Source organism: Pelophylax lessonae, assembly GCF_965119305.1.
Source record: "Pelophylax lessonae genome assembly, chromosome: 7".
In the NCBI taxonomy this organism is placed as follows: Eukaryota; Metazoa; Chordata; class Amphibia; order Anura; family Ranidae; genus Pelophylax; species Pelophylax lessonae.
In genome coordinates this window covers 65,001,019-65,018,267 of record NC_138774.1, presented here as the reverse complement: position 1 = coordinate 65,018,267, position 17,249 = coordinate 65,001,019, and the positions used below count along the sequence as shown (strand labels likewise).

Genomic DNA, 17,249 nt, shown 5'->3' with positions numbered 1-17,249 from the left:
TCTTGCCTCAGGACCAGCGCCGTCTAGAGGACAAAGTCCAGAGCGTGCGAGGGTAGCGCGTTTTTACAGACCAGGTCTGGATTTTAGGAAGAGCTGGTGAAGATGCCTGATATCCCCTCTGAAGAAAGCTACAGGCTTGACTTCCGCTATTCAAGAAGCTTCTGAGTTTGAGCCTCAGACTATTGGAATATCAAAGCGGTCTTTTCAGGACACGCATGGTCCATCAGAAGTCCTCCTCCTCTTGGATTCATTTCCACTGATTTTGCCTCACTCTGAGGTAAAATGAAGCATATACTCTTGTATTACGTAAAGCCACTTGTGTCGCAAAGTGCTGCTGTGCCAGTCCCAGAATGCAAGAGCTTTCAGGGCATGCACTCGCCCCTCTTTATGGCTATGAAGAGGAGCGGCTTGTGGAGGCCGATTTTAGACCTTGCGCACCTGAAAAAATTTTCATCAAAAGGAGAAATTTAAGATGGAAACATTGTCCCTGATTCATTCAGGTGACTGGCTTGTTTCCAATATACCTAAAGATGCTTACTTTCATGTGCCCAATTTAGAAGACTTACGCAAGTTCCTTTGGTTTGCCATAGGTCATAGGTAAGACCATCTCCAGCTTGCTTGTCTACCATTCGGGCTTTCAACATCACCCTGTGTGTTTTTAGGATTTTATTGGTTGTTATGGTCTTTATCAAAGCAAGGATCATTCGCCTGCATAGTTACTTGGATGTTCTTCTCCTACTGTCCCAAGACAGAGGGCAGCTGCTGGAGCCCAGAGCTCAGGTCTTTTCAATGCTCCTCAAATTCAGCTGGTGGCCAATCCTGGAAAAAGACACCTGAAGCCCACTCAGTCTCTTGTGTGCCTTAGGGCTCAGTTTGATATAATCAAGAGGACCATTGCTTTGTTTCTGGATCCCGATGTTCTGGAATATAATACTCCTGGCCCTGCACGCCTTTCAGTGTCTAAAATGATTTACGCTATGGTGACTACAGATGCGATGGTCAAGTGGACACTCCAGAGAAGGCGGCCCTTCCAGAGGGGTTTCTCCAGCAGTGGGAGCCAGGAAGCAGGTCATCCACATAACCTCAGTTATGAGAGTGAGTCCCCTGGTGGCTGCAATGGAGAAATTGGCTAATTTTTCCATTCCATTACCCCATTTACTGGTTCACAATCCAATACCACCAATACAGGATGGGAGGGCTTGCTGCCTGTCAGGGATAGCTAAAGGCAGACGGGGCTGTCAAATTCACAAAATTGTGTTAAACGTTCCAAAACTTCTGCACCCTACAGGCCTTTCACCATAAAACAATCAGTGCTCTTAGGCTAGTCAACACTACGGCAGTCTCCTACGTTAAAAGACAAGGGGGCTCCCAGCCTGTTCTCTATTACAGGAAACTGAGCCAAGTGCCCCTTCTCATCAGGCAAGACTTTCTGTCACTGGGTGCTTTTCTACATCCATGTCCAGCACGGTTACGTCTGACGGTCTGGTTCTTGAGATTGGAGGTCCTCGGCTGCTCCTCCAGGGTCATCTCCTCTCTCTTGAATGCTAAGTGAGTGAACACAAACAAAGTTTATGTGAGAATATGGTCAAAGTCTGTACAATACATGTCTATTGCTGACGAATCATGTACTGATCTAGAAGTTCTAAATATTCTGGGCTTCCTTTTGTCTTGGATCTTAATGCATACTTGATGCGCAAAAAGCTCTGTTCTGCTAATAAGTGCACTTTTGGATATTAATATACGCCAAGCTCAATTAATTCCATTGTGCTAAAAAGCACATTTCCCAGCTCTTTTTTATAAGGTAATGGAGCACGCTCAGCAGTAATACAGACACACAGGCTGTTATCACATTGGATGCTCGATAGAATGTCCTGCCTAAATCATTGAGCTCCATTTATTTATGGGACAACAAAGGGATAACAGCAGGAAGTGATGGCTATACAACACCAGCCAATCAGTTCCAAATGTACAGTCACATGACATAAGTTACTCACATAGAATCAGCCAATGACACACCTGTATACATTCAAATACAGACATCCCAACCTGCAAAAACTCATTTCAGGGAGGTGGCAAAGTCATTTCAGGGAGGTGAGCCCCCCCCACACGCCGACCCCCCCCCCCCCCTTTTCCAATTTAACACTACCAGAGAGTAATGAAATGAAATGTAATCAGTATACCTGGTCACTGGTGCTGGTCACTGATGCTGGTACTGTACTGGTCTGGTAACTGGTGCGGGTACTGGTCACTGGTACTGGACATTGATGCTGGTACTGGACACTGATGCTGGTACTGGACACTGATGCTGGTACTGGTCACTGGTGCTGGTGCCGGTCACTGGAGCTCGTACTGGCCTTGTCACTGGTGCTGGTACTGGTCTGTGGTACTGCCCTGGTCACTGGTGCTGGTATTGGCCTGGTCACTGGTGCTGGTCACTGGTGCTTGTCACTGGTGCTGGTACTGGCCTGGTCACTGGTGCTGGTACTGGCCTGGTCACTGGTGCTGGTACTGGCCTGGTCACTGGTGCTGGCCTGGTCACCGGTGCTGGTACTGGCCTGGTCACTGGTGCTGGTACTGGCCTGGTCACTGGTGCTGGTACTGGCCTGGTCACTGGTGCTGGCCTGGTCACTGGTGCTGGTACTGGCCTGGTCACTGGTACTGGCCTGGTCACTGGTGCTGGTACTGGCCTGGTCACTGGTGCTGGTACTGGCCTGGTCACTGGTGCTGGTACTGGCCTGGTCACTGGTGCTGGTACTGGCCTGGTCACTGGTGCTGGCCTGGTCACTGGTGCTGGTACTGGCCTGGTCACTGGTGCTTGCCTGGTCACTGGTGCTGGTACTGGCCTGGTCACTGGTGCTGGTACTTGCCTGGTCACTGGTGCTGGTGCTGGCCTGGTCACTGGTGCTGGTGCTGGTGCTGGCCTGGTCACTGGTGCTGGTACTGGCCTGGTCACTGGTGCTGGTACTTGCCTGGTCACTGGTGCTGGTACTGGCCTGGTCACTGGTGCTGGTACTGGCCTGGTCACTTGCTGGTACTGGCCTGGTCACTTGCTGGTACTACTACTGGCACAGAGTGGGGTGTCACAGACCACGGTCCTGCGCGCGCCAAAATGCCTCCTGGAGTAGAATGTGGCTGTAGTAGAGAGCAAATCCGCTGCTTGCTCTCTGCAGCTACTCCCACAGGCGGAGTGCATGACTCATATCACTCCGCCTGTGCGCCGGATCTACTTCGGCTCCGACGTGATTTCTCTGAGTGTGCAGGCTCAGCTTGCTGACAGCTGACACACTCCTGCCTGCATCGATGAGTCATCTCATCTGAGTGACTCACTCTGTGACTGACTCACAGCCGGGATATTGCCCTGAGCTCGCGGGTGTCCGTGAGCTCAGGGCGGATAGCGGGAGTCTCCCGCGACTTGCGGGAGACTTGAGATGTCTGCAAATATACAATAGAAAGGGGGAGTACATGATCGTGAATGAGCAGAACAGCGTGCATGGCTTCCCACCATTGGTGTGTGGAAATCCACACACCATGATTAACAATGAAACCCACGTGCAGCAGAATTCGCGCCTAACACTACACAATGAAACCAGCGTGTAGAACCCTGAACATTGCTCTGATCAAACTTGTGCATGCATTCCCGCCACTACTACTGGCATGAATACCACTCAGCAAGGCTCAGGGAACAATGCCTAATAGGATTATACTACTGTTGCCAAGGACATGAGGCTATGTGCAGAGAAAGAGCCATGCTGTTTTCGCTATGGTGATCAGGCACAGTAGAAAGACCCAACGTGTATCCCGTCATAAAGGCTGATAGATATCAAAATGATATTGACTTGACAGAGCAAACATATTCCCACCAAGTGAATAAATATGCACATTATAAAGGGGCCCCCGCTGGTGGTCATATCCTTGCTGCTTGATTCTTGAACTCCACATTGCAATACACATAGATGTCTACTGGCAAATAGACCCGCACAAAGCACGTGGAGTGTTCGCTGGTGGAGATGTCTATGTAGAGCAAACGCGTCTACACATCTAAGGGGAAAAAAAAAAAAAGAAGCAGAGCGCCTCTAAGTGTTATCATTTTAATTAAAAGGGTAAGGCAGGTACAGGAAAACTGCTCACATTTAAAACAGTATAAAATAGCTCATCTGTTAGGTGGTCTGCAGGAACACAGGGGTCCAGGGTTGGATGTTTGTGGCTCCAAGAGGTGGTGCAGGGGATGGTGAAGGAGGGAGATGTCTGGAGGGCAAAGAGATCAGATAGTAGGATGGCCAGCGGCTTCAGGAAGGTGTTTTGTTCCTCAGGGAGACACCTGGTGAGCCAAGAGACCGTTTGGTAGGATGGCTGGCGGCTTCAGAAGCTGACTTCTCTCTGCAGCTGAGCTGGCCCTGAGTGTCATCTATTTAAGCCATCAACTACACCAGACTAATGACTATACATGAACTGCATACCCCTTGATGCTGTATAGGTATGTGTGATGCGCCAACTCCTATCCTACACATCTAAGGGAAGGTTTTCACTGCCAGTAGTCTTTTCTCAATGCAGGTTCGCCCGCACACGCTCTAATGAGCGGATTACAAGCAAACCGACATCAGGAGTCATAATGAAACGCTAAATAAAAACACATCCTGAAAAAATGCCCACACTAGTCCTAATAAGATTTTCACAATACTCCAGTCGGATTTAGATCTGACCCTATGAATTAGCTCCCTCAGATTACATGTGTCAGCTTTATCAGCCTTCACAGGTGTTTCCAGGTCTAGGCAGATTTTCCTGTCCAAAAATTCTTCAAGGGAGCAACTAGGCTCAGACCTCAAAGTAAGCAGAGGTTTTCCAAATGGAATATTCCACTCGGGAATTGGAGCAGAGTGTTCTAGGGTTGTCTCAAGGCCTCTCTGTCATGTTTGCCTTTCTCCTGGCTTTCACGTCGGCATAAAAGCCTCAGAGATTGAGTCACTGGTCATGGTGAACTTTTCTTAATGATCTTCCAGTTGGAGCGATGTTTTTACCTATGCTTGACTCAATTCTCAAGGGTACATCAGTCTTTTAAAGGAACCAAGTAATTGTTCTGCCAACCTTTGGAGTACTAACTTGCATCCTTTAGACGTGGGAAATGGTCGCGATGTGGCTTAGTTAGTTAAAGTGCATGTCTAGTAAACAGTGAAACCTGAGCTTGACTCTCAGTAGTGCCTTCCTTTGGTTCTAGGAATCTCTCAGATATTGTGAAGTTTATATCTACATGCTACATCTTCCTTCAGGCTCCAGAACGCCTGTTCATTCTTTTTGCTGGAAAGAACAAAGGGATACGTGCCTCATCTACGACTATTATGGCATGGATTGTCTGGGCAATCCGACAGGCTCACAGAGCCAAGGGCTTGGTTCCTTTGGGGATGGTGACCGCTCACTCAACCAGGAGTGTGTCTACATCCTGGGTGGCTTTGCAGCATGTGGTTCCCAATGTAATAGGTAGGACGGCTTTGTGGTCCCCAATCAATACATTTATGGCTCATTATTGTGTAGAGCCCACCTCTTTAACTTCTGTTAATTTTTGGTTTTCAAATTCTGTCGGTTGACAGTGTCAATTAAACCCTTTTCTGTTGTTCTGCAATTGCCCACCCGGGTGTGTATGGCTATTATTTGCTGTGATTGGCCCAGGTATCATGTAATAGCTGTGGGCCAATCACAGCATCACAATAATAAGCAAACTGTCATGAATGGAAGCCATTTATGACTGTTTTCCTTACATTGTTATCATGTGATCACTGGACATAGCGATCACGTGATACCCCAGCCGCTGTGATCCACTGTGTCCACCAGATACAGAGGTCACGGCATTGCACCGCTGCATTTCCCAGGGGACTCGTCAGTGCACATGTGCTCAGTGACATACCAATACTTTGCTGAGCCAGTAGCTGCCGTCCACTTCCAGTATAATTACTATGAGATGGTCGGCAAGTGGTTAAAATGGAACTATGCACTCCTCCATTCCAGCGATGCAGTGTCCATTAGTACCCTCTCTGGCTGCTGACTTCTTTGGCTGGTATTCTTCTGGGTTCTGATCTTCGGCCATTTTGATTGGCCAAGCCAGGATGACATCACACAGTGCACACAGACAGGCATAGTATGTCTCTTCTACTTTAAAAACCCCGCTTATTTACAAATATATTTTTTAAGTTAAGTTCCTCTTTAGGCAATTAGCAATTTCTGCCTCTCAGATGAGTAACCACTGATGTAAATTATCTTTTTAGCTATCTGTAAAGGGGAAAGATTCTTCCCACTGGCCATAAATGTAAAGAGCATTCTTCCCATTGACCATCACAATAATCCATGCGTTGTAGATATAGTACTTATTAGCAGGGGTTTCCTGAGATCGGAAAGTTATTTCAAATGTTCCTCATTGTTTAGAAAAATGTTAATAAAATACAGGACTAGGCAAAGAAAAGGTACTTTCTTTTGGCTCTGTAGGTGTAGGTTAGCAAAGGCTGACCAGAAGTTAACCTGCAGCACCATCAGCTGGGAAAATATAGTGTTGCAGAGAGACCATAAAAATCTCTAGCAATGAACATTGCATTGGGCTAATTAATTTTATTGTGTCTACTACACACACACACACACACACACACACACACACATACATATACATATAAATATATATATATATATATATATATATATATATATATATATATATAGAACACATAATATGGTGTTTGCCTTCATTGAGACTGTAGGCCTCATTTTTTTTTTTACTACTGTGTATACCCTAAGGGGCCTACCTGAATGGGTTGCCAACATATAATTTAGTCACCCCTGCTGGATATACACAGGCCAAGGATGCAGATGCAGGCCTTGTGGGTACAACATACAAAACCTTAAAGTGTATCGAACTCTTCCCATTCAAAAATAAAAGTTATCTTTCTATCAATTTGGTGGTGAAATTTCTGCGCTAATCAGAATGAATAATTAATTATTAAGGAAAGGAAAGACTAAGCTGCTGCACATAAGGAATCATAGAAAGACCTGAAGACAGGGGCGTAACTACAGGGGTTGCAGGGGTTGCGATTGCTACCGGGCCCCATGCTCCAGGGGGCCCAGTAGCAAACCAGTGGGTGAACTTCCAGGATTGCAAAAGTCACACTTGCGACCGGGCCCTGGCATTGCACCACTGTGGGGAGGCCCAAAGATTGCAGGAAGGGAGCCCACTGCAGAACTTGTGAAAGGATCCTGCTGCGGGACCGTAATAAAAGGCCATGCAACGAGAGTAAAGAAACCCAGGATTAGTGGGAAGAGCCCTGGGCTTGAAGGGAAGGGCCCCGGCCAGGGATCTGGGGGGGCCCTTCATGGTTTCTTGCATCGGGGCCCTGAAGGCTCTAGTTACGCCTCTGCCTGAAGACAATTGGAATCAAGAATGTGCTGCGCTAAAAATAGTGAATGTGAAATCACCTAAATATACCGTTCAAATCCTATTAAAAGGTCATATAAAACTTCAAAAGGTAAATCTAAAACATTAGTGATTGGGAGTTACGCTATGTCCCTGTCTATACTTTCTTCCCTATTCTTACCATGTGGATATCGTATTTGAGTCTGTAAGGCGACACCCTGTGGCCAATTTCGGCATTGCATACAAGCTCATTTAGGTCTACTCATTAGTTTGAGTGACCAAATCCTAATGGCTAACCTTCCTAATTTTCTACACTTCATCACCATGGACTTTATTTGGATTTAAATATCCTCTGTTTTTCACTTTCTATTGTGCACAGATTTTTTTAATATATGTGATAATTTTTTAAGCATCAATTGTTTTGAACATATATGATATATTTTTAGTGATATCACAATCACTGATGTTTTAGATTTACCTTTTGAAGTTTTATATGACCTTTTAATAGGATTTGAACGGTATATTTAGGTGATTTCACATTCACTATTTTTAGCGCAGCACATTCTTGATTCCAAATATTTTCTTTTTGCAGGCTATCAGAAAATAAGTCTAAAATTCTGGCCCCATGCACATTTGGTAATAGAGTGACAACACAGCCTTGCTATGCCCTATATGCAGCAGCAGGTTGTCACTCAAAGGTGTGAGAAACAAAATACCTAATAACCGCTCTTGCATAAATTATAAGTGAATAATATCCTTCAAGAGATAAAAAAACATGGAAAACTTGTGCCAACATATAAAAGTGTCCATACACGACCACCATGTGCTTCAATCCAAAGTGACAAAATGGTGATATAATAATCTTCTCAAGTGGTTCCACATATAAGAGTGAACTGTGCTTTCTTCCACCACATTCAGTTCTTCCACCACATTCAGATACACTCACTATTCACCAGTCACAGATAATTAGGATGCATAATAATATCTGGAAATAGATCCTCTCAAATTGGAGATCATCCCACAATAACACGCCTATCCAGCCAGGAGATATCTCTGAGTGTGTATGCTACATGCAATCCGGAAGACGACAGAATGCTTCTCATAGTGCAGTAAAAACAATTTATTGGTCACACGCCTAAAAATAACACTTACAGTAATGTCGATCAATGACAGCCTGGTAAAACTAGCAGGGACCCCAATTTGGGTTCCACCTGTGTTCCAAGAAGGCCATCTTGGACCATCCATGTTGGCCATCGTGGAGCGCATGACTGCGCACCACGACTGTGCACCAGTGCACAAAGCAAGATCGATAAAGACATGGATGAGCGAGTTTGGGGTGGAGGAACTTGACTGGTCTGCACAGAGTCCTGACCTCAACCCGACTAAACACCTTTGGGATGAATTAGAGCGGAGAAGACCTTGCTCGCAGTTTCCGCCCTAATTCATTCAAAAGGTGTTCTGTCGGGTTGAAGTCTGGTCTCTATGCAGGGCAGTAAAGTTCCTCCACCCCAAACTCACGCATCCATGTCTTTATGGACCTTGCTTTGTGCACTGGTTCCCAAACTTTTCCCAAAAAGTTGGGAACATGACGCCTTAAGAATTCCCTTCACTGGAACTAAAGGGCCAAGCCCAACCCATGAAAAACAACCCCACACCAAAACCCCCCTCCACCAATTGATTTGGACCAGTGCACAAAGCAAGGTCTATACATGGGTAAGCAAGTTTGGGGTGGAGGAACGTGACTGGCCTGCACAAAGTTCTGGCCTCAAGCCGAAAGAACACCTTTGGGATGAATTAAAGCACAGACTGCAAGCCAGGCCTTTTCTCCAACATCAGTGCCTGACTTCACAAATGCCCTTCTGGAAGAATGGTCAAACATTCCCATAGACACTCCTAAACCTTGTAGACAGCCTTCCCAGAAAAGTTGGCACTAAAGTTCATGTAAATGTAAAGGCAGGCGTCCAAATACTTATGATAATATAGTGTATATTTTTTGCTTGAAGAAACTTTAAACAGGATGGGGGTTAGGGCATGGGGTACTCCGAAATGCTGTACAGGAGGAGAGGGCGCTCTTCTCTTTGGGTAATTGTGAATATTAGACAATCTAAAGAAATGATTGTCGACTTATGAGCTTAAGGGGGCCTCAGATATGGCCCCTGACATACATAATATTCAATATACTGTATGTAATCCTTGAGAGGACTGTCAGAAACTGCAGACCTAATAGAGGGAATGGGACATGCTACATGTTTAGCTGGAGATGCTGAAGAAGACAATATAAAACTGGGAGTATGTTACATGAGACTAATAGAGATCAATGCTATTACCCTAATCAATGTTCCACTACAGACTGCTGCGGTCAGAGGGCCCCACATCATGTACCAAAAAGCCCCAGGTTGGGCACCAGGGGTCTAGGGACTCACAGCAGTAGACCACGATGCATGTTTCTTTGCACTTGTTACCTATATCTATGCAGTGGTGCAGGGTAAACAGATCCCAATCTCCAGAACACTGCACATTAACAGCGGAACACTCTGCTTTAAAGCGATTCTAAAGGTTGTATTTAACAAAAATTAACAAACATGTTTTATTTACCTGCTCTGTGTAATGGTTCTGCACAGAATAGCCCTGGTCCTCTTCTTTTTGGGTTCCCCGCTCGCGGTCCTGGCTCCTCCCCCTGCCGAATGCCCCCAATAGCAAGCAATGGGGGCATTTCAGCAGGCTCACTCCACGCTCCTCGCTCTCTCCTTATTGGCTTACTGGCTGTGATTGATAGCAGTAGGAGCCAATGGCTCCCGCTGCTGTGTGCGCGAATGAGACCTGGGAGAGCCGCTGCTGCCATGCACATTGCTGGACCAAGATTAGGCTCGGGCAAGTATACCTCATAGAATGCATTAAGGTTAAAAAAAAACCTTCTACCTTTGGAAAAACTTTAAGCTCACAGTCTAGGAAACTGCGGGGGACGAGCATTGGCCAGTACTCTGAGACCCTATGAGAGCAGTCTCAGTTCAAGCTACCTCTGGCACTTACATCCTAAAAGCATATAGTCACCAGGATTCAATTCAGGGTAAAGACAGCTGCCACTTTCCAGCTTCCTCCAGACACAGCCCAGTGATTGAGATAATCCTTCTCCAGACCAGATTCCTTTGTTGAAGTCCTGCAGTCAGTTCCAGCTTGTCCCCAGATCCCCAGAGCTGCCACCACTGAGACCTCACAGAACAGCAACACAGCCCATAGACTGCCTCAGGGGCAACAGCCCTCTAAAACTTGGAGCCCTGTTGCTCAGGAAAGAACAATCTCTCCAGGGCTTCATACTATTCATCACCTCCCCAGCCACCTTCTAGGCACACCTCCCCAGGGATTGGCTAGGCCATGATAAAAATTCAGGCTTGTTATTTGCACCCCCTCATTCTCTTGAAATGTCTTCCTGAGAAAGGGGGCAGCAATCAAACTCCCAGCTTGTAAAATCTTGAACAGACCAGAACAAATATTCATTGCTCCCTTGAATTTAGAAAGAGCCAAAGCAAAAGCTAATTTGCCTAAAATATATATATACAAAATATAATATATAGATATACAGTATCTCACAAAAGTGAATACATCCCTCATATTTTTGTAAATATTTTATTATATCTTTTCATGTGACAACACTGAAGAAATTACACTTTGCTACAATGTAAAGTAGTGAGTGTACAGCTTGTACAACAGTGTAAATTTGCTGTCCCCTGAAAATAACTAAAAAAATCTCACTTTTATATATAACTTTAAAATGTAATCGTTTTTATTTTATTTTGTATTTAGGGAACGCACATTACTCCACTCTTGGCCTCTGTCCACTATGATCCATGTTTTTACAAAGAGCCTCATAAATTTAACCCCAATAATTTTCTGGATGACAAAGGTGCTTTTAAGAAGAATGATGCCCACATGCCTTTTGGTGCTGGTAATTATTATTATTATTATTATTATTATTATTATTATTATTATTTTCATTTCTAACATGATTTTATCATTGAAATTCAAATGTAATGATAATACCAGTATATACGTAGAAGTCTTGCAATCTACTGTATAAGCAGACTTGGAGAGGAAGGCTCAGGGCATTTTAAGAAGTCAATCAGTGTATTGCAGACTGATGAACAGATAAGGAACATGCTGATAGAAGGGGAGAGCAGAGTGTGCAGAAGGATGAACTCATCAGTCTATTGCTCCCCTTTTAACGTCCAGGCAGCAGACATGAGGAGGAGAGAGGACACCGCTGTATCCCTTCAGGTGGATAGCACCAGGTTCTCTGTTACAGTAATTTGTTGGGTGAGAGGAAGCCAGTGGAGGGATTGGCAGAGAGAAGTAGCAGACACTGAATATTTGGTAAGATGGATGAGTCTGGCAGCAGCATTCATGATAGACCAAAGAGGGGATAGCCTCATTGGCTTATCTATACATAAGCTATCCCCCTTTCAGTCCATTGTGAATGCTGCTGCCAGGCTCCTCCATCTTACCAATCATTCAGTGTCTTCTACTCCTCTCTGCCAATCTCTCCACTGGCTTCCACTCACCCAACAAAATAAATTCAAAATACTAACAACTTTCAATGCTTGGCCCTCATACCTTCATTCCTCCCAAGACCTCTGCTCTCTAACTCCCTTGTCACCTCCTCTCATGCTTATGTTATGTGTCTTATGGACACATAGAGCCAGCTCAGGAGGAAGCCATCTTGAGTTCCCCCATAGCATAGCTATGGGGACACTCAGTAGGGGGGAGGAGCCAGAAGCACCGGCAGGGGACCCAAGAAGAAGAGAATCAGGGCTGCTCTGTGCAAAACCATTGCACAGAGCAGGTAAGTGTAACATATTTGTCATTTAAAAAAAAAAAAAGTTTGCCATTAGAAACACTTTAGGTAAAAGAGTCAAATAACGGATTTAATAATAATGACTAATATATTATTATGTTAGATAGTATTATATTATGGCGCATCCACTTTTTTCTTATGTATTCTCTGTTTCAATTGTTTTTATTCATTGTTTTAAAAAGAGCAAACGGGAAAAAAACACTTGGCAGAGTAGCGAACAATCCGTGCATGCTCTGTACATATAACAAAGATGGTTTATAAATAGGGGGGGGGGGACAAAAGACGACCATATCAATTAGGTTAGGTCTTCCATAAGGCCCCAAATAAACACAAACACATACAGAAAAGAAAAACAAACATTATCTGGCAATAAATTGCATATGAATAATCGATAACATCGTAAAGACTGAGAGGCAGCCATCAAGACGACCACCCAGCGAATCATGTTATGGGAAACATAAGGATCATGAGGTCTCAACATCAATAAGGAGTAACCACTGAAAATTGGTCTAGAAAATGATAGAACCTTTATCCTGTAATATGTGATTTCTAAAGCTCTTCCTAATACCATAACGGTCATTTATGGGGGACCCTTTTCTCCACAAACATGAGCATAAGTATCTTACGAAAGAAAGGAGAAAAGAATGCTGTAAAGGCATAAAGCCAAGATTGGAAAGAAAGAAAGAAAGAAAGAAAGAAAGAAAGAAAGAAAGAAAGAAAGAAAGAAAGAAAGAAAGAAAGAAAGAAAGAAAGAAAGAAAGAAAGAAAGAAAGAAAGAAAGAAAGAAAGAAAGAAAGAAAGAAAGAAAGAAAGAAAGAAAGAAAGAAAGAAAGAAAGAAAGAAAGAAAGAAAGAAAGAAAGGGAAGAGGAGAAGGAGTGAAGGTGGATCTGCCCAGGGATCTTCCGTTGACCATCCATGAAGTCAGTTCCATACATCTGGGATCTGTAAAAAAGCAAACCAGGGCTACCATATTTTGTCTAAGAGGGATTGTTTATCTCATAAGACACTCATTCTGCTGTATTGTTAATTAAATTATGAATCCAACATTCATGAATTATCGAATGACTTTCCATTGCCTTGGTTTTTTTTTTTGGTTAGGAAAAAGAGTATGTCTTGGAGAAAGCTTGGGACGAATGGAACTCTTCCTCTATTTTACATCTTTGCTTCAAAATTTCAGCTTCAAGCCAGTCATTCCAAAAGAAGAGATAAATGTGGCACCTACGGGAAGCGGACTGGGCAATGTGCCACCAAAGTATGAGTGCTGCATCATACCTCGCTAAATATCTGATTTAAAGCGGACCTGTGCTTAAGATCTAAAGTTTGGTTGTCTAACAGGGATTCACGATGGTAGCCGTATTACTGCATTTGCAACAACACAGTTGATTACTGTCTGTGATTTTTTTATTTTGCAAGAACAGTTCAATTTTCAGGAAAAGCTTTCAGAGTTATAACCCCGTCTTCCTGGTCCAAGCCATACTGATACAGAAAGGTTTAGCAAAATGTTAAAACATCTACAAGGACAATACGCACAGGGTAATAAAAGTAAGAAAGTTATGGCAGCCATACACGTATAGATTTATCCAGGGCTTTTTTTCTCCTCCCTTCTGAGTCCCCCTTAACTCCACCCCCTACCCACCTCTGAGCACCTTTCCTTGGTTCCATCCCTTACCCACCTCCTAGTACCACCCTTTTTAGAGAATACAGAACCAAGTATCATTTTGTGGTGCTAAGTATTTTGTATGGAATTTGTTAATGATAACAAGAAAGGTAGTAAATTAGATCTAGCAACAATGGACATCCCAGCGACAATAGTTCCAGCCCAGCAACAATAGACTCCCAATAGCCAGCATCAATAGACCCTTCAGCAGCCAGCAACATTAGACCCCTCCCTCAATAGTAGATCCCTCTCAGTAACAATCGACCCCCTGCAACGTAAGACCCACCACCAGCAACAATAGATCACCCACCAATAACAATAGACCTCCCCAGCAACAATTAAACCCCTTGCAAAAAGCAACAAAGACCGCCCCTCAACAGTAAATCCCTCCAAGCAACAAGTGACCCCCCAGCAACATAATACGCACCCTGGCAACAATAGATCCCCCAGGACCAACAGAAGACCTTCCCAGAAACAATAGACCTCCTTCCTCCGCAAAAATAGATAGCCTCCAGCAACAATAGATTCCCCAGCAGTCAGCATCAATAGACCCTCCAGCACACCCAAGCACCCCTTGCCATTAGATACATTCAGTTCAGGAGGTGCCGGAAAAAAAGCCATGGATTTATTTCATACAACCCTATGTGTAGCAAGAGATTAACCTACTTCCCTGTATTCCTCCTTATCCCTCCAAGGAAGTACTTTATCATGTTTGCCAGCTTTGGCAAGTTTCCCTTATATAGGGTAGAGCTTGAAAGTGGGGGTAGTTAAAGATAAAGGATCCCTTTCCTTGGTTCCCTTGGTGGGCTTCCCTTTCTATGGGCTTCCCTGTGCCTGAGGCTGTTATGCCAACGAATATAGGTTTCTGGACTATGTTAAGGATCACAACTGTTACTTTTTTGCTGTGATTTAGAAGTGTACTATCTAATATATAGTAAAGAGAAAGAAATTGGCCCTGACTGGATGTCTAGTTATTTAAAGAAAAAGATTGTGTACCTGAGTGAGAGCATGTAAAGTGGTCCTGTACACAGTCAGGCTGCTGGCAACTAACAGAGAGTAACTGATATATAATGTGCTACACTGGTGCGGGTGAAGGGGGTCTTGGATAACAAGTTACAAGTGTAAACCTGGTTGGGAATAGGTGGTGTTTAACAGAAGAGGTAGTCCTCCTGGGGGTAAAGAGGGGACCCCCTCAACAGAACACGTCTGGTGACCTGTACCTTGCAATGTAAGTAGCTTCCGACCAAACAGAGGGGTCAGTGCTGTGGTTGACCAGGGGGTTGGCATAGTGGAGTTTCAAATGAGGCATCAGTACACACAGGAGCAGACAGTAGAGGTATGCATGGGCTTTGGGGAGGTTACAGGATAGACATGGTGGGACCCACTGATAATGGGGTACTTTGACGTAGTGGGGGGCTTGAGCACGATATGGCCATATGGTGGGACCAAATCCCCATTTTTATTTATGGATTGTCTCCATATTTGATAGTCATTTCTTTTGCATGTGTGCGCTATTCTTTTTTAATATACACGTCGCTTGGTTCATAGCTGCACCGGCTTTAGATATACATGTTCAGGGTTTGCTCCCCCAATTTTTTGCTTGTTTACTCAGCACTATTGTTTTACTTCATGGTCTTTTCCTTCAATATATTTTATATAGTGCTTGGACACAAAGCACTATTGTTTTCACTTAATGAAATTTTTGGAATATTGATTTATTTAAACATTTATTATTATTGTTATTTGCACCGATGTGATGAATGCTCTTTAATTTATTTATTATTAATTGGAAAATACCTGTTTAGCACATATGCACTCTAATTAACTCCATTCATATCAATTGGTGGCACAGAGATTTGTCTTGCACATATGCACCTTGATAGAGTGGCACGTATACACTGGAGCACCTTTTCATTGGAACTTTTATTTTGATTTATAATATAACCCTGATTATTTTACTCTTCTATTGATATTTACCCCTGAGATTACCTGAAACATTTGGGTATCCGTTTTCACCTCTATAAATCCCAGGAGTGCAGTGCTATTTTATTAATTTATTTGTCTACTTATACTGTTCAGGTTATCAGTTCAGTACTAGCAGCACCTGGGAATTAACCACTTTAAGACCGGAAGGATTTGCCCCCTTAATGACCAGGCCACTTTTTTCAACTTGGCACTGTGTGATTTTAACGGACAATTGCGCGGTCATGCAATGCGATACCCAAATAAAATTACGTTCTTTTTTCCCCACAAATAGAGCTTTCTTTTGGTGGTATTTGATCACCTGTGCGATTTTTATTTTTTGCGCTATAAACAAAAAAATAGCGACTATTTTGAAAAAAAAAAAAAAAACAATATTTTTCACATTCTGCTATATGACATTCCCAAAAAAAAATAAAAAAAATAACAATTTTTTAACATTTTAGGCCAATAAGCGTATTTTGATTGGATTGCGCAAAAGTTATTGTGTCTACTAACTACGGGAAAGATTTATGTCATTTTTATTGTTTTGGGGTTTTTTTTACTAGTAATGGCGGCGATCTGCGATTTTTTGCCAGACTGCAACATTTCGGCAGACAGATCGGACCCCTGATTGACATTTTTGACACTTTTGGGGGGACCAGTGACATTACTACAGTAATCAGTGTTAAAAATATGCACTGTTACTGTAATAATGACACTGGCAGGGAAGGGGTTAACAGTATAGGTCATCAAGGGGTTAAATGTGTACCTAGGGGCGTGTTTCTAACTGTGAGGGGGGTGTGGCTTGTGGAATGACCATAGAGACCTGTAATCCTATATAAAAGGATCACATGGGCTCTATGACCATTCCAGGGAGAAGAACGGTCAGCTGTGTTTACAACAACTGACCGTTCTTCTCTCTCAGTGGGGAACGATCGCGGGTGTTAGGCGGCAATCGGAGCCACCTGCCCCGTGCATCGGAGTCCCCGCTGCCACCAGGCAACCGACATGCCACCAGGCGACCGACGTGCCTGGGAGAGCCACACTGCCGCAGTAAATATGCGGTAAGCAGTCGGCAAGTGGTTAAAGCGGAGTTCCTCCAAAAATTAAAAGTCAGCAGCTACACATAATGTAGCTGCTGACTTTTAATATTAGGACATTTACCTGTCCTGGAGTCCAGCGATGTCGGAACCACAGCCAATGTTTCCACCGGCTGTCGGGTGCTCCCGCCGCCATTGCCGGTCAGGGAACCCGGCAGTGAAGCCTTACGGTTTCACAGGCGGGTCTCTACTGCGCATGCGTGAAGCGCGCTGTGCATTCAGATTGGCTCAGTGGCGGAGGGTAGGAGGAGGGGACCTCACTTTGCCGTGGCGCCGTTTCCGAAAGTGGGGAA

At 44.1% G+C, this 17,249-nt stretch overlaps 1 protein-coding gene across 1 annotated transcript in view; it reads left to right on the top strand.

Moving 5' to 3' along the window:
• LOC309559487 (cytochrome P450 2F3-like) overlaps window positions 1–13,608 on the top strand; it is a gene marked incomplete at its 5' end in the record, with an annotated part of 54,620 nt that extends 41,012 nt beyond the window's left edge. Inside the window, 2 exons of the mRNA XM_082262761.1 lie at window positions 11,189–11,330; window positions 13,336–13,608. Coding sequence (XP_082118887.1) covers window positions 11,189–11,330; window positions 13,336–13,517 — 324 coding nt within the window. The 3' untranslated portion in view covers window positions 13,518–13,608. The remainder of the gene's footprint in view (window positions 1–11,188; window positions 11,331–13,335) is intronic.
• Between the last annotated feature and the right edge of the window lie 3,641 nt (window positions 13,609–17,249).